This window comes from Melanostigma gelatinosum, assembly GCF_949748355.1.
Source record: "Melanostigma gelatinosum genome assembly, chromosome: 22".
Classification (NCBI taxonomy): domain Eukaryota; kingdom Metazoa; phylum Chordata; class Actinopteri; order Perciformes; family Zoarcidae; genus Melanostigma; species Melanostigma gelatinosum.
In genome coordinates, this window is record NC_136655.1 from 7,665,289 (window position 1) to 7,688,075 (window position 22,787).

Sequence of the window (22,787 nt, forward strand, 5' to 3'; positions counted from 1 at the left end):
GATTAGGCTGTTGTTCAGTGGTTAGCTGTTTGTGGGGAAAACTCAGAAACGCAAGCAGGCGTTTTTTTCCCTCAACTTTGCCATAAAGTTGTGTATTTGTGCGTGTGCTGGCGCTCATTTGTGGACGTGTGTGCAGTGATTATGTAAATTGGCACCTGTACCGCCTTAGCTGGCATGTTAAGCAAAAATGATCTAGAGCTGTGGGAGGATAAAGTGTGTGTGTGGGGGAAAAAAGAAAAACAGTGAAGACAGACAGTCAAGTAGATATACAGTAAATTGTACTTTCTCTGCAAATGGCCAAGCCGACAAACAGGCAACAACTGCAGTCACTTCCAAAAGTAACACCCATCAATCTGCTCAGAGTGCCAGTGAGTTATTTACAACTGGTTATGTATGAGTGGTGATGTTTGTGTTATCATTATTGCCGTTAGTACCTGCGAGACGCTGAACAAAATATAAAGCACTCGTCTATCTCTCAGCTCTCTCCCCTCTGTCTTTATATTCCCTCCGCAGCCCATGCTTCCTCACTTCCTCTTCTCCTCTCCGTCATCGCTTTTCTCCGCCTTTCAATCTTTTCACTTTCTTTATGACCTTCATCTTTCAATATCCACCCCCCCTTCCCTTCTCTCTCTCTCTCTCTCTCTCTCTCTCTCTCTCCCTCTCTGGCTCGTTCCTCTCCTTGACAAAGGAACAGAGGCTTGTACCGAGGAGATTCTGCAGATGGATTTCCTGCATGTGATTAAAGTCACATTAGCCAGGCTCTACTGGGAAATTTGTGTTGTTCCTTTCTAAATGAGCACGTGCGCGTCATTTGAAGGATTCTGAAGCGCAGATGAGAAATGAAAGGAACTCAAGGAATTTGGGAAGAATCCTGTCTCTGCTTTGAATTTCTTACATGTTTCCCTTGTTTTCCGAGGAAGCTGTGAATTTATTTCAAGACTAAAATAGCAGCGCTGTGGAGCTGTCTTTTTGTCTGAAACATATAGTCTCACTTTATTACACTTCCTGCTAATTTCCATACATTTTACTCATAACACCGTGCAACATCACACAAAGCATTCGTCACACTTTGAGATGGATGCTGTTTTTTTCCTTCGTCGTAGTTGTTCATTGAATAAAACATTTCTACCGCCATCTGAAGCTGTGTGAAAATCAATCTTTCATCCCTGTTTCGGCTTTGGGACTGGAAGTGTTGCCTTGTTTTGCATGTTGGCCGTTCTTCAAATGATTCATGCTTTTGTGTTTGTTTATTTTGGATTAATTTTGGGGAGGAAAACAATTTGGCGAGTTACTTTACGAGCAGAAAGTAAAATCATTCAGTCGTGTCAAATGTCTGCATCGGTACAAAATGGCGAATCGCTCATTCGCATCGAATTGTTTGTTGCTTCTCTTTGTACCATTTTGGTAACTCTACTGTGAGCAATCATGCGGCATCCCTCCTATAAATGATGCATTTGAGATGTTGCAGAAGGTCATGCACCTCTGCAGCCACATGTTACTGTTCGCCCATCAGTTCCCATCATGTTAAACTGGTGGTGTGGTGGTAAGCCTGTCTGTCAGGCTATTCTCAGAAAGCTTTTTTTACCAATTTGACCTGGATGGGGAGGTAGCCAAAATCCACTCACGCAAACATTCAAACACACACACACACACACGTGTAACTACTTGGTCGCCAAAGCGGCCTGCATGTTGGGGAGTGAAATAACACCTTCTCCTCTTCTCTCTCCTCTTTCCGTCCTATTCTTTCACTGTTTATTCCACTAACTGTTTCCTGTCCGCACGTAAACCGGATTTATACTCCATGGGGTGTTGCGAATGCTTCTTGATGTTCAGAGCCTCCGGCATGCATTTCCTCAAAAAAATGTAACCGCACCCCTTGGTGGCTGAGATAACAAGTAAAGACCACCAACTGGGATTGGTCAACTCGGGCTGCTTGTGTTTAGTCATCCATGTTTATGATGCAGGAAAGAGGCTGTCGATAGTGAGCGAGCGAGATGAAGAAAGGCTCAACGATGTTCTTGTTTTTATTCACGCTTGACAAATGCATTTCTTTGTGATCCATTTCCAGCAAGCATCCCCACTGTCTATGAAAGATGTTAATACAATAATGTAAACAGGAAGACTTAAGGAATATGTTAGTTGTAATTCTCCCTAATCTGCCGTAGCTAACTCCTCCTGTTAAACTTTCGCATCGCGTCTCATCCACCCGTGACGTGGTGAAAGTTGTGTCGGTGCTACAACAGGCGAATCACCTTGACAGAGGAGCTTAAATCTTGTTTGTGCTACTGTGTGCACAACATCTTTGCCCGATTTGCCCACTTGAGCCCGCATGTTTCAGAGTATTTCATCATTCTTGTGACATGCCCCACTCGGCTCGACTAATAGTTTTTAATCAATATCGCCGGGATTCTGTCCAATTTGCCACCAAATTGAAATCCACCTGCATTGCACTCAAGAGGACGTCTATCCATGTGTGAAGACAGGTGTGTGTGTGTGTAAAGAACACACACACACATGTACTCACACACATTAGCATTTGACAGTTGGCTGGTGTTTGATTCAGGCCTGGTTTTAACATGAACAGCGGTATCCTGGATGAAAGTCCTTGGTTTGTTTTATTTAACCGCCCATCCACTCTGACCTCGTCGTTTGTGGACTTTGATTAGAAACGTATTATCTCAAAAACAAATGTCATCGAAGAGAAAATGAGTTTCCCACGAAATGTAATTGACAATACAGTTTTGTTGCATGAACGTATTTTTAGGCGATCAAGCTGACAACAGAGAGGAAAAAGAAGTAAACAGGCATAATACCTGAAAGGGTAATGTGCATTTACCTGTGTGTGTGTGTGTGTGTGTGTGTGTGTGTGTGTGTGTGTGTGTGTGTGTGTGTGTGTGTGTGTAACAGCGCAGGGCACTAACAAAGGCAGAGAGGGGCAGCCAATCTCGTCAAAATCAATTTTTAATGGCTTACTTACACAGGAGAGTGGAGAGAGTGGGGCAACACAACACACACACACACCTAAGCACATGCCGATAGCTCGACAAATAGAGCCACACGAGTGTTGACAGGCACATGGGGCAAAAATATGTACAGATGTATAATTACACATGCGTGTGGGTATGCAGACGCATACTGTACATCGGCACACACACGTTGTAAAAGGCCGCATGTGTCCACAAACACACATTCTGTTCAAGCATACACGTACATGCAGGCTAATTGTCAACAATGTTATCATGCTTATTTGAAATAATAATTTGTTTTGTTTTATTATTAATATTACTATAGTGTATATAAACGCAGATTTTTAGTCTGGTACCTCTTAATTTACAGTGCACTGCAGCAAAATACTTTTTTTGAACATCAACTCAATAGAAATACAGCACTTGAGATGTGTGTGTGATTGGTTATGCATTCAAGCACATCAATAATATCACCAAGACTGTGGCCACGTCTGTAGGAAATGATTGGAGGAGTTGTCAGACTAGTCTGAGGTGTTTTTTTATTTTTAAATTCCAGCACGAACCGTGGACCTAGTCGGTGCTCATTGGTTTCTCCAGGTTTATGTTGCGCCTTCATTACTTAGAGGACATTCAGACAATTCCCATTAATTGGTAGCTAATGTAGAGAGGCACAAGAGAGGATATCAGAGTGGAGTGCCTCACACACCCACTGCATTATCATATAATCACACTGCAGCTCTTGAACGTTAATCACTCTTCTATCACACCGTTTTTAAACAAGGTTAGAGCCTACAAAGTGTTTTACAGCAGGTAACAGGTAAAACAAACAGTGGCACGCTACACGGGATCAACAGGACACCATGTCGAGGACTTCAGCTCGATTGAGATCATTTTCTGCGAAGGTCAGAGAAACGCGAAGCACGACTAGCCTTAAGGCAGCCAAATAAAGCAATTACTGCTGTGTATTCCCTTTAGATTCATTACAACGAATGGTAGCTTTCTTTGAGTTAAATACGTTTGTCTGTAAAGTTGCCTGTGTCAAGCCCATTCGACAAAAAGGGGCAAATGATAGGATATTTATTTTTCTGTAGAAAAAGTGTAACAGAAGATTTCTAGTATATTAACACAGATCCACGCTGACATAACCCCCAAGAGATACAGTAGCACTTAGATCAGCAATTTTGGTTTGGTGGTCAAAGTCTGACCTGCAGCTCACATGACTCAAGAGACACTTTCATGACCACGACATAATAAATGGCTGTAAACATTCCCTGACCATCAGGCAGATTGAACTTTTTGTGATTCCGAATATATAAACTTCTCGGCCAGGATATTTCTTTATATCCGAGATCCAGAGCTAGATTTTAATGAACATGCTTTGGCATTGAAGCAGGAAGCCACCCAAACTTCTTTCTGGCATTTTCGCTGTGAGTCACATGGGCTTTCAGTGGAATACATGGGCTGCCATGTCACCTCATGCAATGTTAAAACATCCAAGGGTGGTACATCTGGTATATGGTATCAGCCATGAAAAACTAAAATATCACAGTATTTTGCAGTATTTTAACCTCAGCTAAGCTACATCTCAACAGATTATGTATCAAGTGGTTTGTTATGAGCAGACGAAGACCACAATTAGGTTTGTCTCACAATGAAGTGGCTCATGGCAGGAGAAAAAAATACAAGGTTATATCTGCTGTATACTTGCTCATACTGCATGTTTAGAACAAACCGTTTACTATTTATGACCTGCAGGGTATGTAATATTAGAGTCATACGTATCTTTACAGCGTATCATTTAGTTCCTTTTACCCGTGTGTCACGTTTACTGCTGCCTCTCTTTATATGTACTTCTTTCATGTTTAGCTGTAAATATGAAATAGCTAAAAAAAAAAAAACACTCTCATATTCTCACATTCTCCATATTTCCCACCTCTGCAAGATTTGCCCCAAAACCACAGCCCAAACATTCCAGTGAATGTGCATGTTGTGTGTATCCAGGAAACAGGTTAAGGGCTGACATTTCCAGCATCCACCTCCTCCCAGCAGGCACCTTTGGCCCCGTCAAAATTGTCCATTTGTTTGCAGGGAAAAAAAGGCAAGTCTGTCCTCGTCTGCAGTACTTTGTGTGACATAGTACATCTTTAATTCCAGTCGCGAAAAACATGAGGGGCAGTTGAAATGAAGTCTGTGCGTGTGTGTGTGTGTGTGTGTGTATGAGTTAGGAGAAGAGAACTGACACCACAAGCAGGCTTACCTTTTCACCAAATATCTCAGACAGCACCAGCCTTATAGCTTCCTGCCATCAGCCATCCTCGCAAAAAATATCCCAAAAATAAAAATTTTAAAAAATCTCAAAAATAAAAACTGTTGCCCCTTCCTTCAATTAAATAAATCCATACATTCAAGATCCTGGTCAAGTGAATAATGCAAGAATAATCCTCCTTTCTGTACAGAGACAATCCTCCATTCAAGCTTCCATTCAACCCAGCAATAAATTGTGAAAAAGGAGGGATTGTGTGGGGGAAAAACGAGGTGAAGAGAGGCTTAGAGACACAAGAGGGGAGAAGAGAGGATGGGGTCTGTAGAGGGAGAGGGATGGAGATGGTTAATCCTTTTCTTCGGATCTGTTCCCGATACGAACAATATGTCCAGCGCAGTCCTGTTCGCTGGCTGGAGCGCTGCCGTGTGCGTCTGAGAGACGCGAGTGTGTGTGTGTGTGTGTGTGAGACAGAGAGAGAGAGAGAGACAACGGCGTTAGGTTGCTGGCGTCATGCGCTTGCCCCTCTGTGTGTCGCTATGTTTGTGATTCCTGCACTCGGCACGCGTCAGAGTGTGTGTGTGTGTGTGTGTGTGTGTGTGTGTGTGTGTGTTCTTCCACGCATTTACACTTGAGGGCTGTCTTTCTGTGTGCATGTGTATTTGTGCCCCCACCTCCCCCTCTTCTTTTCCCTATGTGTATGTAGTCGTGCATGTGGCAGGATAATATGTGTGTGTGTGTGTGTGTGTGTCTTGTCAAATAAATAGTAACATTAGTGTATGCTGCCTCTGTCTGCCTGCAGCTCTCCCACTGTGACAGAGAGAGGATGAGGGAGGTGGAATACAGGGTGATAATACAAAAGAGTGAAAGCCAGGGATAGAGGGAGTGGGAGTTGGATGGAGGGGAGGGCAAGGAGAAAGTAAAGAGAGAGAGAGAGTGGGGGGGGAGAGGGAGAGAGAAATGGAGAAAAGGTTGGTTGAAAAGGGACAAAGGTAGGAGAGAGGAAGAGGATAGGGAAGGATGGAGGAGATGGAAAGGGGAGAGACGGCAAAAGAAATGCAAGAAAGAAAGCTGTAGCAATAGACCCTCTATTGCTACAGCTTTCTTTCTTGCATTTCTTTTTCCGTCAGGGAGGGCGGGAGGGAGGGATCAGCTGATTTCGGTGAAGATGAGAATCTCCCTCTGCCACATGGGCTTTTCTCGTCCCTCGATTTTTTTCTCTTTTTTTTCCTTTATTTTTTTCTCCTCGCGTCTCCGTCTCCCGACTTTAATGTTCATTCTATTCCCTGTGGCAGCTCTCGTAACGGCTGGCTCTGTGTGTGCGGAATATGTGTGTGTATGTGGCTGTATGTGCACGTGTGCTTTAGGGTGTGTCTCGGGGACAAGAAGCTGGTCCTCACCAGGTAAAACAATAGATTTTAAGGGTAAATGTTGGAATTCGTTTCAGGATAAATCCTCAAGAAATAAATGTCAGCCAGCGCAATGTCCTCCCAAGTTAGTGGTGTTTGTGTTCATTTGTGGAAGTCATTGTGAGAAAGCACCAAATGTTGTCTTTGGAAGACACCAGTGATAATTTCCGACAGACAGAGGGAGGGTGGGGGAGTGAAGGGGTGGGGAGTGGGGATATGAGCTGGTAGGGGGGACTTTGTGTTTGTTTGCACACAGCATATAATTACTTGGCTGCTTCCTTACTGAATCATAGTTGACACACACAAACACTCACACACATTGTGCTGTTAATGAGCATGTGAATCATTTGGCTCAACGGTGCAGAACTTCACTGCATAAGCGGGTGTGTGAATGTGAAAGATCTGGGCGCATCGGTGAGAGTGACTCTCAGGTCTGACTCCCAGGTTGGTAAAATACATGGAATCTCCGACGCCAACAAATGTACTCTCTGATCTGTTATCTCTCCTCTTTCCTGCTTATTATTAGCAAAGAGCAATCTTCAAATCATTGAGGTTGCAGCTTCTCATTTTTGGACGGCACTGAAAGTCATTTTTACAGGTTGAAAGCAGCAGATCATATCATACAACCAGGCGTTTAGCTCTACTTCATATATTTATATCCATATACTTCCTTTAGTAAATGGTGGAGCCCAAAACTGAGCTTTAAGGACAGTGAAAATTGAATATGTCATTTACCAATTCAAATGTACTCATACATTAGATTTTCAATATATCAACTGGCTGAGTTTTGCACAAAAACAGTGTCATCTAAACAAAAGACCAGAATCTCTAATCTTTATGCATTCATATATAAAAAGATTTGTACCAAGATAACTGTGACAACACATCACAATATGGATTTCAGCCTTTCTATTGTCAGCAGCACCTACCTGTACACCTTCCTGAGTTTGCACACATCACTGTCTGTCACCAGCTCCATGGCTTTGCACAGGCCAATTAAAACACTAGACTGGTCAGCTGCCCGACACACACGCACACACACACGCACACACACACACACACACAAATACAACCTGAACATGAGTCCTGTGGTTTCCTGTCCAAACGTGGGCGCTTGTGCTGGCTTCATTTGTCTTGAATGTACTTCCTGGAAAACAGAAATATGTTTTAGCTGCCAGTAGCTGCTGCCAGTGCTGCTGGCTATATAGGACACACTCTTCAGTGCTAGTTATGAAAGATGGTTGGCTAGAATGACTGGAATAGAGGTGAAGGTGCAATATATGGCGTTCCACATAAAACTTGGACATTTTTGTCTATTAGTGTTGAAGGACATTTTGTATCAGATAGAACATCTGCTTTTATAACAGCAAGGTGTTGGCTGTGTGTGTGTGCGTGCGTGTGTGTGTGTTTGTTTTATCCCAAAGGGGTAATTAGTCCTCTAATTAGTCCTGCCCCCTCCTCTCCACAGAGCAGGGGTCAGTGACAAAGGTGAGCTACAGTGACGCAACCTTTCAGCTGCTCAGAATTTAGTGCCAGGCTCAAGGACACTTTGGATCAAATATAGAAAAAATGCCAAAGGGCCTACGCCGTTAAAACTTCAGTCATGTGACTTTTTACTTCAGGTTTGTGTACATTTACTTTTCTTACGCTGTCAATTTGGCCTCTCTTTTAAAAGAGTTAATATATCTCAAAATACTTTAAACTATTTCAGCAATTTTATAACGTTTCGTATCAAATCCCCGACTTGCTTATTCATCACAGAACACACACTCTTATCCTCATAATTGATTTGCATCAGATCGAGCCACTGTCCCCCCTATGGAGAGACTGGAGATTGGCAGCATGTGAGATTTGATGTCCCCCGTTCGCTGCAAACAAATTCGATCTGATTCAACTTTGATTTCCGTTGACCTTTCGGTGTGCAACAGATGAAATGACAGCTGTCTGTGACGTAACCTGAAATCAATCCGTAATGGATGAAAAGGACATTCATCTGAAGTTTCTTGAGCCCCGAGCCCTTCTTTCATCACCGGGTACTTACTGTAATCTGCCTCTGCCTTCAGTCTTGAATAGAATAATGTAAATCGCTTACAATCTTCGCCTCTGCACTGCACTCTGTGTACCTTGGCGGTGAGCACACCTTATACCTGTGATAAATTACAGTGGTATTCTAGCGTTGCTTTAACCAGAAATGCTCAAGTATACCGCACAAAATGCTAGAAATAATGTACTCGGCTTTAGTTTGTATCATTAAAGAACAATGTAAAGACTGTGACTGGCCCCAAGCTCCTCAGGCAGCTCCTTCGAGACTTTGTTCACTGATCGAGAGGGAAGAGGTTTTGAACACGAGATAAGAATGCGAGGTGAGCTTGATTTATTTGGCCCTCCGTGAGATGTGTCCACCTTTTTTAGGCTGTTTACTGCCAAAAGGCCTTCTGGCGTGAGGATCCATTGTTAATGCCAGCACCTGCTGCCAAGGCGACTTTTATGGCCGGTTCTGTTCCATCAATGATGCAGGAAATACGTGTTGTGAAAAATGATTACTGGCAGTGGTTTGTAGCAAGAAAGTGTGTTTTTGAACCTTTCTGCCGGGCTATTGTAGTCTCACCCCGCAGCATTTCTCGATCAGATCTATTCATTCCCCATGCAGCTACAGGAATATTGGTTCATTTATTATCCAGGAGGCATGAGTAAATCTCTGCACTCCTTGTTCGTTGCCTCTAATATTGATGCTATATAAATTTAAACCCTGTTGCACTCATAAGTTGCTGTGTGAACTGAATGGATGTGTATCGTCTCTCCCCTTTTTGCAACAGTCCTCATCCCTCTCTCTCTCTATCTTCCTCTATCCCTCCATTCTAGTGTCTCTCTATCTTTTAACACCCCCACCCTGTAATTTACTGTGCTATTGGGTGAATGTCAGTGGAGATGAATTGGCTCTGGTCTTCGTATTAACACCGGGTCTGGCCAGGCACGTTTAGCGCTACAACCACTAGTTCCTGCGTGGAGCAAGTGACTTCAAGGCACCATCCATCTTAACACACACACACATACACAGAGAGAGAGATTGTGCATGTCCATGGTGCCATCGGTGTCTTTGTTCCCATATATCAGTGTTTTATATCAACCATGAATTAGCCTCACATTGACCAGACAGTTTTATGGCCCTTTGGTCAATGAGGGCTGCTACATTAGAGATCAATCATGTTCTAATTCATGCTTTGAAACACCTTTTTTTCCAGACAGGCTTTTATCGAATAGCCGTTTTGTATTCCCAATAATTTAGCCTTTTTGTTCATTGGTGGTTGTAGCAGGTTCTCTGCTACCCGGTGGGTCTGGGGAGCACAATGACGGGTTCAAATGGTTTTTATTGTCCTGCACCCTAACTGGGCTTGGCCGTGTGCTCTCCTGCCTCGCCTCCGAGCACACGCCGCGGGAGTTTTCCGTGCTGTCCGTCTCCGCATAACTCTGTGCTCGTTCCGAGCTGCTCGTTCCGAGCTGCCCCCTCGCCTCCGTCGCAACTGTGGGATTAAATACAGCTGCGAGTGAGACAATCAGGATCAGTTTCAGCTGCGCCTAATTAAGTCCCTTCCCGGCACCCGTTCCCCGAACCACTCCCACACTCCGCCCCCTCCACAGCTGAGCCCCCCACGCCCCCCCACCACAGTGGTATTCTGGTTTTCCTCCTTGGATTTAAAGCACTTTTAAAGGGTTTTGTAAAACACAGTGTTGCACTTAAACAGTGGCTATATTTACAGTAAATGATCTAACCTTGTTCGATAAGGTTCAGCTGAACAGAAGTAGGGCAGCATGCAATGTACTTTACGAGTGAATTCAACGGATTGATTGAAACATCCAATGAAAGAGGCTCTTGATCTTCTTGGAAAGGTGATGCTTTCTAGGAAAACATGCATCATCAGTGTCGACCTCTTGTTGCACGATATCTATCGCTTTATTTTTAACAATCCATTTTTTTCCTGCTGTTTCTATGTAATCAAACTGCCTTTCGCGCCCAGACAAAAGCAACAAATGCCCCATTATTTATTTTAAAGTCGGTGGAGTGGCCCTTTTTTTGTTACCAGCTGTTCAGAAAATACCACCTTATTTAAAGCCTTACTTTTGAGGTGTATATTTTATTTATTTTATTGCTGTAATCACACTGTTTGCATGAAAACTGATGTATTACGTCAGAAGTATATTATAAATACTAACTGTTCAGTTGTACTGTTGAATTATTTCCTCAAAGCAACTGATTAAGACCCTTTTATTAATGTAATTAGTATGTTTTGAAACACCATATTACCTGAGTGCTGCTTCACATCTGTCAATCAGCCAACAGTGAAAGCAAAGTGATATCTTGCTTGCCCTGGTGCTTCTAGCCATTAGGTGGCCCCATGTAGTCTGAGCTTTGCTTGATGTATACCTACAAACATAAATGTCATGAAATTGGTCATGAAAATCATGATTTCATACCCAGAAACATTGGTCGGCAGATGTCTTACATCCTGGTTTTTGGAGAATGTGGCTAAAAGTGAACGGAGTGTTTCACCCTCATTAAAACAAGAAAAACAGCACGACCAGAAACAGGCGCATCGGGGGTCTGTGATAGTTTAGGAAACTCAATGTGTGCAGCCAGCCTGTCTGTTGTCTGTTGTATATCCCTGTAACATGCTATCTGTCACTGCAGGATAAATTAAGTGGTACAGCCAACGGATTATGAAGTATTTTAGGTGCACACACACACAAACACACACACTCACACAAAGTGTATCCCGTCTGAGAGTCTCATTAATTTGGCCGAGTTGATTTGTTCTGAAAGGCTCTGAATTCATCACGGCTAGGCAGATGGTAGAGAGGGATTTCCTAGAGGGGAGGAAGAGGGTGAGGCAGAGTGGCGTGGGGCAGACAGGAGACGGGGAGTGGGGGAGGGAAGAGAAGGGGTGAAAGAAGAGAGGACAAGATAGCAGGAAGGTACAGGGAGTCAAATGTAAAAGAGAGGGAGAGAGACATGCAACAAGAGAGCAAAAGAGGAATCCAGTAAAAAAGAGAGAGAGGGATAGTTGGGAGATAAGTAGGGGAGAGGTGAGCGAGCACCATCTGTCTTATTAGAGAGACAAAAACAGAAGACTAGAGAGAGGGAAGTCATGGGGAGGGGTAGGTGAATATATATATGTGTATATACATACCTTTTCCAAAATATCTTTGAGTTGATAATATCAGTGTTGTGTTTCGCTGTCACGGTATACGTCGGAACTATTTATTGCCGAACAACAGCTGTGCAAAGGGACTGCGCACATCAGCACAACAAGTTCACATTTGGGGTTATCGTGCCGGTTCCAAAAATCGAAACATTTTATGACAACTCACATCGTAGCTGGAGATGCTGAACAGAGGTATCGGGAAGAACCCCAGAATGTTGAACTATCCCTTTAAAATTCAGACACTTAAGTTCTGCAATTATGAAAGTGGATAAGTGAGGTTAAGGAAAGAGGGGTGATCCCACACAAAAAGACACACACACACACACACACACACAGTACCATGCTGTTCCCCTTTCACATTATAAAAGATTGAGTAGGTAATTGAATTTCACACCAAATTAGTCCCCCAAAAGGACACTGCGTTCATTTGCTTTTGGTGTGTGACGAAATAGCCCTGTTATGAGCACAAGCTACCATGTAAACATTCAGAACAGGGGAAAGAGCTCAGCAGTTTGCAGTCACTCTTTCTCTCAGACACACAGGAACGTGTCTCTCCACGATGAATGATTTAGTGAGCGTGCCTCCAACAGGCCCGCTCAAGAAGGCTGTGTAACTAGGTTAACTTAAGGTAGGCTCTGCTGACTTCGAAGGTCCACACACACACACACACACACACATACCCAATGTCAACAGCATTTATTTCCATTTTAAAGAAACAGGCAACCCATTTAACACTTCTGTTCTGTCACCTTTGAGACAGTTAAGGGGTGACAGGACCCTCTGTCCACCTTTTAGCTGTGTCAGTGGCTTTCATAATAACAAAAAAACACATTAACACAGCTGTATTGCTTAAGTTCTCTTAATTTGTTTTATAGTTTCGTGTTTGGTACTTGGTACACAGAGAACATTTTACTTGCTTGTCAAATTATTAAGCACAAATCTGCCGACGCGCCACCTTTTCCATTCTTCACGTGGCTCTGCCAGTGCGTACTCCTCTGTCTGCATCCTTGACATTCAAAAAGTTGTGCATGAGAGAGAGAGAGAGAGAGAGAGAGAGAGAGAGAGAGAGAGAGAGAGAGAGAGAGAGAGAGAGAGGACGACGACGAGGGTGGGAGGTTGAGTCATCAGCCTTTCGTCCAATCCCAGGCCTCTGCCTGTTGCTTTGGTAACGCGATGTCAGTGCAGCCTCTGGCGACTCCTCTGAGGTTAGTGAGCTTCAGCACAGAGGTGTGTGTGTGTGTGTGTGTGTGTGTGTGTGTGTGTGTGTGTGTGTGTGTGTGTGTGTTCTTGTCCCTCTCTCTTGAAGTTGTCACAAAAAACAACTAGACTTTAGTTTAAGGCCAGAGGTTATACTAGTTAAATGAGTTTGTGCATCCATTTGTGTGTGTGCTTTGCTGAAAGTATTTATCTGTGTGTACATTTCTGTCTGTAAATATGAATTGTCCTCTGCTTATACATGCTTATGTTTTTATGTATGTGCCGGTGCATCGGTTGATTTTGCATGTGTGAAAGTCTGTGTGGAAGTCTGTACGTCAAGGATTTATTTTTAAACTGCTCATAATCAACTGCTGAACTCGTCGAAAATAATTTGCCATAACTCCTTTTGCTGGCTGGAGCAGTGTTTGTTGCCCAGCAACATCAGTTTATTGAACACTCCCCATCACAAAGTCATGGGATCGCCTCGGGCGTAGCACTGCTGTTTGTTTTTTTGCCAGTTTACTTCACTGAGATGCATTGTCCCTTCTGGACCCATGCACAGTTAATTAAAGAAATGAATGCGTGAAAAGTTAGTTTTCACACTAGCAACACCTGGGAGTGAGACAAATACTTTTAATTCTACTGATTAGCCAAAAACAAATTTCAAGATATGCAGGTGGAACAGTGCATGTTTGAGTTCCTGCAATATTCAGTCATCAACAGCAAATCACAACATACAATAATATACGTTTTATATCATTTTAAACATCACAGAAATCCCCTTTTGCCAATATATTCACATGTTTGCATTTCTAATTGTCTTTATCTTCTCTCCGCTGTTGTCAACAGCAATATTTTGTGCAAATCAGAATCAGAAAATGTTTATTGCCAAGTACGTTACACACACAAGGAGTTTGGCTTGGTGATTTGGTGCGTAACAGTAAAAACACAGTGCAATAGTATGAGCTATTAAAGTGTCAAGTGTATATTAAAAGAGCAAAGATGTAAGAAATCGTCCTGGGGGTGCAAGTGTCTGAGTCAGTGGGGGTCCCGGGCTTTATTGATGAAACAGCAGATGGGAAGAAACTGCATTTGTGGTGTGAGGTCTTGCCTCCTGCCAGAGGGAAGGTAAATATACTAAACCCAAACCCTCCAGATCAATTAGTAACAGAGGACAGCAAAGGACACGAGTAAGCACAAGTGAAGCAAGATGCAGATTACAATGTGAGGCGTACTTATGACAGATGTCGAGACATTTGGAGAGAATTTGTTTTTACAGGGTCAAGCGTTCACTTAACAAAGACGATCGAAAGAAAGAGAGCGGGAAGCAGAATAACAAGAAAGGGAAAAAGAGGAGAACAAACGTTCTGAACTGCCTCTCACTCTATTCCATCTTCCCGGTGAATGTATAATTATGTGCTTGTGTGTTTGTGAGGGAGACGAGAGAACGTGAGTGACATTTCTAAGTGAGAGAGCGATAATCTCTGTGCATGTTTTGGCATTGTGTCTTCGTCAGTGTTGATGTGGGCATAAGTCTTTGACATGTGCTCAGATAAACAGTAATCTTGTTGTCCACGGTCGCTTCAAATGGAAAACACACACTTTTGAGACCTCAAACTAGGCACAAATTACCTGAAATATACATTTTGTGAATGTGTTACTTTTGCTAATATCAAACACACACAAGTGGAGAGTTTTAAGGGCTTTCACAACAAATTGTGCGCAGACATTTATCCTTCAAACATGTCAAGAGCCTCGGAAGATCCAATGGTCCAGAATGCAATGCAAAGAGATTGTGGTTTGAAAGACTTCACTTCAGTATCCTCACTGTACAATATGTCTCTTTACCAACAGGAATGATGGCCACATCTACAGAAACAATAAAAAGACAGAATTATGTTCTAAAAGGAGGTGTGCATTTTAAATTAAGAGCTACACATTCTTAAAACACACACACGCACCCCTAACTCTTTGTTTTCCTTTCCACACCTCCCACCTCTTGTTGTCTCTAACACACACACACACACACACACACACACAGACACACACAGACACACATGTATGTGAAAGAATGAGAAACACACTCACTTGCTCTCATGCACGCTCCGTTTGAGCTTGCTCGTTCTATTATTGATAGCCACGTTTGGTTGAAATGAAAATGGTTTCCACCTCATAACATCATTAAAAATCAATTAGTTCTCTTTCATCAGCTCTGCCTTTTGTCTTATCCTTTTTTTTGTCCTCCTGCGTGTCCCACTTCTCCACCTGGTAAACCTGACTCCATTACATCAATAATCTGTCGCGTTGATTACAACATCTGTGCTTTGTTGATGACCTTTCTCTGTGTGCGTGTGTTTGTGTGTCTTTTCTGCAGCCCACACTCTTTTTGTTTTTGCTCTATAGTGTGTGTGCCTGTGTGTGTGTGTGTGTCTGTGTCTGTTTGTGTGTGTGTCCTTCACTCCTTTGGTCTTGGACGCCTCTCTCTCTTATACGTCCTTGCTCTGTTTTTCCCTTTAGTGGTTGTTATATCTGCTTCATACATCCATTACTCAAGAATACTGCTACTCAGTGGTGTGTGTGTGTGTGTGTGTGTGTGTGTGTGTGTGTGTGTGTGTGTGTGTGTGTGTGTGTGTGTGTGTGTGTGTGTGTGTGTGTGTGTGTGTGTGTGTGTGTGTGCGTGCGTGCGTGCGTGTGTGTGTGAAAGAGAAACAGAAAAGAGTAAAATGACCTCGTCACCAGTGGTCTTATTGTCATTGTCCCCTCTGTGCCCAGAGACTTAGCTATTGTGCCAGTTTAATTTATTGACTCCGCTTCCGTGCGTGCGTGCGTGTGTGTGTGTGTGTGTGTGTGTGTTAATATACTTAGCCTTGACTCCAGGGTCTTGCTAAGGGAGCCATCAACACCGGCTCTGCTCCCTCGTCATTTAACTCCTGTGCCACCTCGGCACTACACACACACACACACACACACACACACACAGCCAAACATACTAAACAATGTCAAAAATGCACATGCAGGCACCAGTTCATAGAACTGCTAAGTCACCACACACTGTTTTTAACCAAATAAAGGGGAAGTGGGTGGGTAGGTAGACAGACGGACGGCCGGACGGATGGATGGATGGATGGATGGATGGATGGATGGATGGATGGATAGATGGATAGATGGATAGATAGATATTGCCTTCTCGCTCTCCTTCTTTTTCCACCATCCTTATCACTTTCTCTCTCTTCACACTCTCCCAGCCTCATTTAGCAAAAGGCCAGTAAGCTGGTCACCGTTCCCTCTTTCTGTTTCTCTGTTCAATTACAGTCAGCTTTAGTGGCAGGACCATGCAGCCCCGGTTCCTAAACATGATGTTTAATAGCTGCAAGACGTATTTTACTGATGCAAATGAATTGTATATTTGTAATAATTGACCTGCATTTTGGTGACATAAATCACACCACGCACATTTAAAAAAACTGCTACATTTACAATGATTTATTTCATGAGACAACAATGCAGTCGCGCGTTGTGTCTGTGAGCTGTTTACTCTTGTTCCCGCTATTCTTTGTCACACATTTGTTTCCTACCATCGTTCACAGTTCCCATCCTTACGTCTGTCATCCCGCTATCTCGTTAGTGTAATAAATAATTAATCCGGCTCTTGGTGGCTTACATTTTTTTTATTTCTTTCTTCATTAATTCATTTCCTGTTGAAAGCGCACTCCACTTTGATTGGCAGCTCACAGTAATTGCGTCTCAGACTGTGAGGCTCTCTCTCACACACACACACACACACACACACACACACGCACACACACAAGCTGTGTTGCTGTGCATGCATGCAAGGTCATGCATCTTTGTGTACACTTTTGTATACAAACTTAACACACATTGGGAAATGCTTGCTGACACATTATGGGAAAAAAACATATATTACAGCACACACACACACACACGAAGGGATCAGTGTGATGATTTTAATTGGAATTGGCCGATCAGCCTCCAACTCAGAGAGGGAGAGAAACCAGATTACTGCTGCCCTCCATCATAGCCTTCCAACACTTTATCTGAGATTATGGTGGAGGGACAAAACTTCAAGCTCAATAGCGCTATTAAGGAGAAGAGATGTGTGTGAGAGAGACCTGGAAAGTCAGCTGTGATTTTGGTACAAATGAAAGCGCATTGGTCTGGCATCCTGTGATATTTCTTCTTGTTCAACATGGCCGGTCACATATGAAAATGTGTTGCTGGAATTTCTACATATTCACAGAAAAATCATCATCATTGAAAAACCAACACAGTTATCTGGTTTGTCCATACCCGTTACAGTAAGTAGACTTTCACGCTTTGTCAATGTCTGAACAGCCGTCCTGGAGTCACATGAGCTGTATTAACAACTCCCCAATCAGCTAAACAAAGTTGTCTCTGTGCATGACTGATTACAGGCTGATTACAGGCGGATTCAGCATCACAACTGATTTTCAAGAGATTGGACGGAGTCCATGTCGCACACACACACACACGCACACACAGACACTCACAAACTGAAACACGCATCCTCAGGCAGAAAATGTCAGAGCCTTTTCCTGATAATATCCAGACTGATCCCCATGAGTACATACAGCTCAGGGTTTATTCTTATCCTCAGCAATCGATAATTCATCCCTAACAGCATTTGACAAGCATAATTGAGTGAGCTGTATTGAACTTTTCAGCCTATGGGCTGAGATGAAATACCAGTGAATATAATATACTATGATTTATGACTATGAACAATATATTCCTTACATTTTTGCTGGCTGTTCATAAAGTTATGCGATACAGTTTTATATGTTTCTGTTTGTACCATGTAAAGTGCCTTTGGGTACCTTTCAAAGCGCTATACAAATAGAATGTATTATTTTTATTATTATATTTCTTATGTACTTTTTCTACGGCAGCCATTGGTTTTCTTTCATTTCAACAAGTTAACGTGGTTTAAACTAAAACTATTGCAGTCTTGATGTTCACTGTGATGGATTAGGATGATCGATTTGTTTAGACCAGACTATTTCAGGCAAAAATGTGAAACACATTTAAATTAAATGAATGTAGCACTCACCAAAACAAATGTGGAATGGGGTAATGACAATGGGATAAGTAAGACACAAAGAAACCTGCTGGTATGGTCCTTTAATATACGGCTACGGTCTGACGATAAAACACTCAATGTATTCAAATGTGTCCATCTTCAAATAACAAAACAAGGGCTTGGCTCTCTCTCTTTTACTCTACTCTAAATGACCAGCCCATAATAGACTAACAGCCCTCTTAATAAAGCCTTTTTGCTTTCATTCTGCTTTCAGAATGATTACAGTACGTGACGTGCATGTGCGTGGTTGGGTATTAGGACATGCTATAAACAGAATGTTTACCTACATGTGGGAGGGTCGGTGTGTGTGTGTTCATTCTATTTGTGTTTGTATGTGTTTTGTGTATTGTGAGCCCCGCGGAGGCTTTTCCTGTGTAGCTGTAAAAGGCTCGCTGGGAGAAAGAAAAAAACGCTGAGTCTTTGATGCGAATATGAAGTGTCATATCTTCCCTCGCAGTGGGTGCGTATTTGTTGTGTGTGCATGCATGCGTGTGTGTGTGCGTGTGTATACAGTATGTGTGCCCTGAGAACTTATGCAATTCCAGTTTATTTTCGCATTACCACGCTGACCAAAATGCTGATGGACGTACAGCCCGAAGCTGACACAAGCAATCATTCCTCCGCCGTGTGTGTTCATGTGCGTGTGCGATACATGTACACTAACTCTTGGCTTAATGTTTTGTGACTGAGGGTGCTGTGTTACGCGCACACACACACGCACACACACACACACACACACACTGTCTACGAATAGTCAGTTCACACAGCGGCACTGTGTTAAAGTTCCCTCCTCCATTTACAGCCTACTATTATAAGTAATGGCTGAATTACTTCTCAAGGGATCACTACATAAACTGAAAAATGTTATCGCAGCAGTGTGACCACCAATGCTGTTGCTAATACTATTTATGTATTTCTACTCGTCCTACTATTGCAATATCACAACTGTTATCACACAGTTTACCACACAGTACTCACTGCTGTACAGTCTTTACATCAGAGAGAAGGGATTGTAGCATTAGGAATATTACTTTTTCCACATGTGTCAACAGTATCACATGGTCTTCATCAAAAAAAGTATCCAAATATCCCTGGAAATGGAAGTTTGACCCAAAAAAAGAAGAAAAAAAACATCCACTTTTCAGCTTTTGACAGCCGCAAAAAAGCAGGCTAGTGAGAGGGATTTTGCCAAAAAAGGAAGAAAAAAACAAAAATGTACACTAATAAACAATCTAGAGGTCATCATTTCTCAACCTTGTACTTCCGGTCAAGAGAGTTGATCTAAATCGATCTGCTGTTCATCTTGAAAACATACAAGCCTGCAATTCAACAAACAGAGAGTGGATACAAAGGCAGAGGATGCAATACAATATTGAGATGATAACACTCGACGGATCATGCTGTGCAGCCACAGCTGGTGTACATTGTTTTCTTCGTGCCTCTATGTCGTTACCATGACACTGTCAGCATGGGCTAATATTGTTTGCAGTGGAAATGTGCCTTTCCTAGAGAGGGGCACGGTCCAAATCTGCATCTTCACCGTTCCACTTCCCTCTCTCTTCCCCCTGCTCATTCTCTCTTCCGACTGATCCATTTCACTTCATTTGATGTACAGGCTCTATTGTACTGAATTCACCAATCACTCTCTCTCTCCCTCTCTTCTCTCTCTCTCTCTCTCTGCAGCCATCGGTGTCCAGATGACTCTGGCTCTGATTGAGTCTAAATTCTGGGCCATTGCATCACAGGTAAGCATATACAGACTCAATGTGATGCAAGTGTTCTCCTCTACTACGGTATTTCGTGTGTGAATCTACGGTAGTGCAGAGACAGCTCATCGTCACGTGGACATTTCACTTAATGAGTCCTTTATATTGGATCAAACCCTCTATAAAGAAACAGCTGACTTCTAGCTTAGTAAAACAGAGGCATTTAATGGATGAATCATTCATGTCAGGTACCACTGAGCAATTTCTTGGGGAATTAAACCCTGTGAATAGAGTACTATTGCTTTAGTTTTTTCCATGTGAGATTCATTGTTTTCATTTTTTAATGCCCACCATAAAACAAGTTATCGGAAATTGTAGCACTACACTGGCACGAATGAGAAATGTCTCTTTGTATTTATGGTTATAGCTGTTATATTGAACAGTGCTTGTGGATTAGAAACAAAATAATCATGCTGTTTTTTTTTGTTACCGAGGGATAACACCACCCTCCCGAACTAATGACTCCTGCTATATGTAGGTTCAACCCGTGGCCTCCGTCCTGTAATATGCCTTGCGACCAACAGTCCGTTCTGACACCATTTATTACTGTATGACAATGATGATTAAAGGGTCTTTTTCTGCTCCATTAGTTGGTAATTAAAGCTTAGTTTGATTCAAAGCTTAATGCATTGTTTTCCATATCACTGCATCCACCATTAAAGGAGAGCTTACCCCGCCGGAAATATTATTTTGAAAGCTTAAAATTCATTTTTTGGAAATGCCTTCAGCTGATTAACTTTGCTGCTAAGATAATTCCATCAGTACTACTTTCAGCGGAGGAGCTTGGTATCCTCTGAGTTCTTCCACACCTTCAAGAAAACATTTTATACGGGGCAACTTGCCTAATTTGCCGTAACGTCTTTGGCGTAGCAGGTGTTTGATAGCCTGTCCGTTCCCTTCCTCTGCTCCCACGGCTGTAAATGACAGCGGTTAAAAGAGCATTCGGGCTGCATGATGGATGGCTACTACGGCTAGGCTCAGCAACTCCCAAGTGTGTGCTTGTTTCTGTGTGTGTCTGTGGAGGTGTGAAGAAGAGAGTACCGTATATGCGTATGTGTTTGTTAATGTCAATGCGTGTCATGTTGACAGGGACCATATGCATGGCCATCTGTGCACAAGTGTGTTGTTGTGTCCGTAATCATCAACTAGCAGCTCATTAGCAGCATGTGCAGTAGCCTTGTTATCCACTCGGGTTATGCTTTATGCTCAAAGTAACTCCCATTCTTACTCACTGCACCTTTGACTTTCTCTTCTACTGCCTGAATTCTCAGTTTTCTCTCCTCTCATGTCCCCTCCTTCTTCTCAGTTCTTCCCTTTCCATCTCCTATACTCCCTCCTCCTTCCCTCGTCTCCTCTCCTCAACCCTCCCTCTTTTCAGATAGGTTACGTAATCATCTTCCTGTCATGTATTCACTCTCAAGCATCTTTATTTAACAGTCGTTTGTGTGTGCGTGCACTCACAGTCTGTGCTTGTCCTGACTGTGTATCTTCATGTGTGTCCATCCATGCATGGGTGTGCAGTTTATTTATCGTGTTTATGTATTGGGTATGATTAATGGATCGATTAATAAATATTGATTTACTCAAGTTTTCACACTACTCCATCATTAGGTGTTAATAAGAGAAATATTTCAGTCACAATTAACTAATACTTGAAATGATCATTGCGAGGAACTCTGCGTAGATCTCGGGGAAGAGTTACATCAGTGAGGGAAACCCCGTCTGATCCTATAGCTTCAGTATAACTTGAGTTCCTTAAAGTAAGATGGCATGAGTTGATGAATTATGAATTTGTGGGGGGGAGGAATAAAGCATGAGCTCCCATCTAATAGGAATGAGTCAGAATATTAGTAGGAAAATGTTCTGACATCTCTGCACAGCACACTCTGTCTTGTATACTGTCTCAGTGTGTGTGTGTGTGTGTGTGTGTGTGTGTGTCTAAATCCATGGTGTTTAAGAGTTGCGTATGCTTTGAAAGGGCGACAAACAGTGAAAGAGAAAGAAACAAGTAGAAATAAGACAGAACAAAAAAAGGAATTGCGTTTCTCCACTGACACCTTGTCTAAACCTGCAAAGCCGCAATTTTCCATTGAAATATACAGTGTGAATTTCCGCAGTGTAAGGATCGAGTGGAGATGCATTGAGAGAATGTGAGGTGATGGTAATGAGAATCAAAAGATGATCGATTTTTTCCGCCGTGGCAAGCTCTTCATCTCGTGGACAAGACTCAGCTGGTCTTCCCTTCTCTATAATCCCATATTTATTACTTTCCTAATCTAATTTACTTTGGTTGTCATCAATATTTGATTGTTTTATAACAGAAATCGGCAGAAATGGAGCAGCTTTCATAAAAGTATATTTGTACAAGTTGTAAAATCAGGCTTCATGGCACAGCAAAGCTCAGTATGGAAGAGTGGATCATGGTTATAATACTGTGGTGCCTTGCTTAGTTTGTGTTCAAGTGTATACGTGAGTTGACAGCAGGATCATCAGTCACAGCGAGAAACTCTTCGATTGAGGTTCGGGGAATGAGAGTGATAATTGATGCTCTCGCCATCACCGTGACTCCTCCTGCAGCTTCCAGATGTGACACATTTACCAACACAGGAAGAGCCTCTTACGTGCTGCCCCGATTTAGAAATCTGTCTCTGGTGTTAGAGGTAAAGAGGCTGGATGAGACAGAGAAGCGGTGCTAATAGAGGAGAAACATTTACACAAAGATATGGTCCAAGGCAGTGAGCTGTGATGAACATGAACTGTCAGTTTTGATTTTAAATCATTTGCGGCGTGATTGCGGCTGGCGAGGACAGTTAATCAGTGCATCTGGCGATGCAGAATAGAATTAAGTTTTAGTGATGACCTGATATGA

At 42.6% G+C, this 22,787-nt stretch overlaps 1 protein-coding gene across 1 annotated transcript in view; it reads left to right on the plus strand.

Moving 5' to 3' along the window:
* cacna2d4a (calcium channel, voltage-dependent, alpha 2/delta subunit 4a) overlaps positions 1-22,787 on the plus strand; it is a gene marked incomplete at its 5' end in the record, with an annotated part of 66,062 nt that overhangs the window by 35,415 nt on the left and 7,860 nt on the right. The window contains one exon of the mRNA XM_079294491.1: positions 19,836-19,897. Coding sequence (XP_079150617.1) covers positions 19,836-19,897 — 62 coding nt within the window. The remainder of the gene's footprint in view (positions 1-19,835; positions 19,898-22,787) is intronic.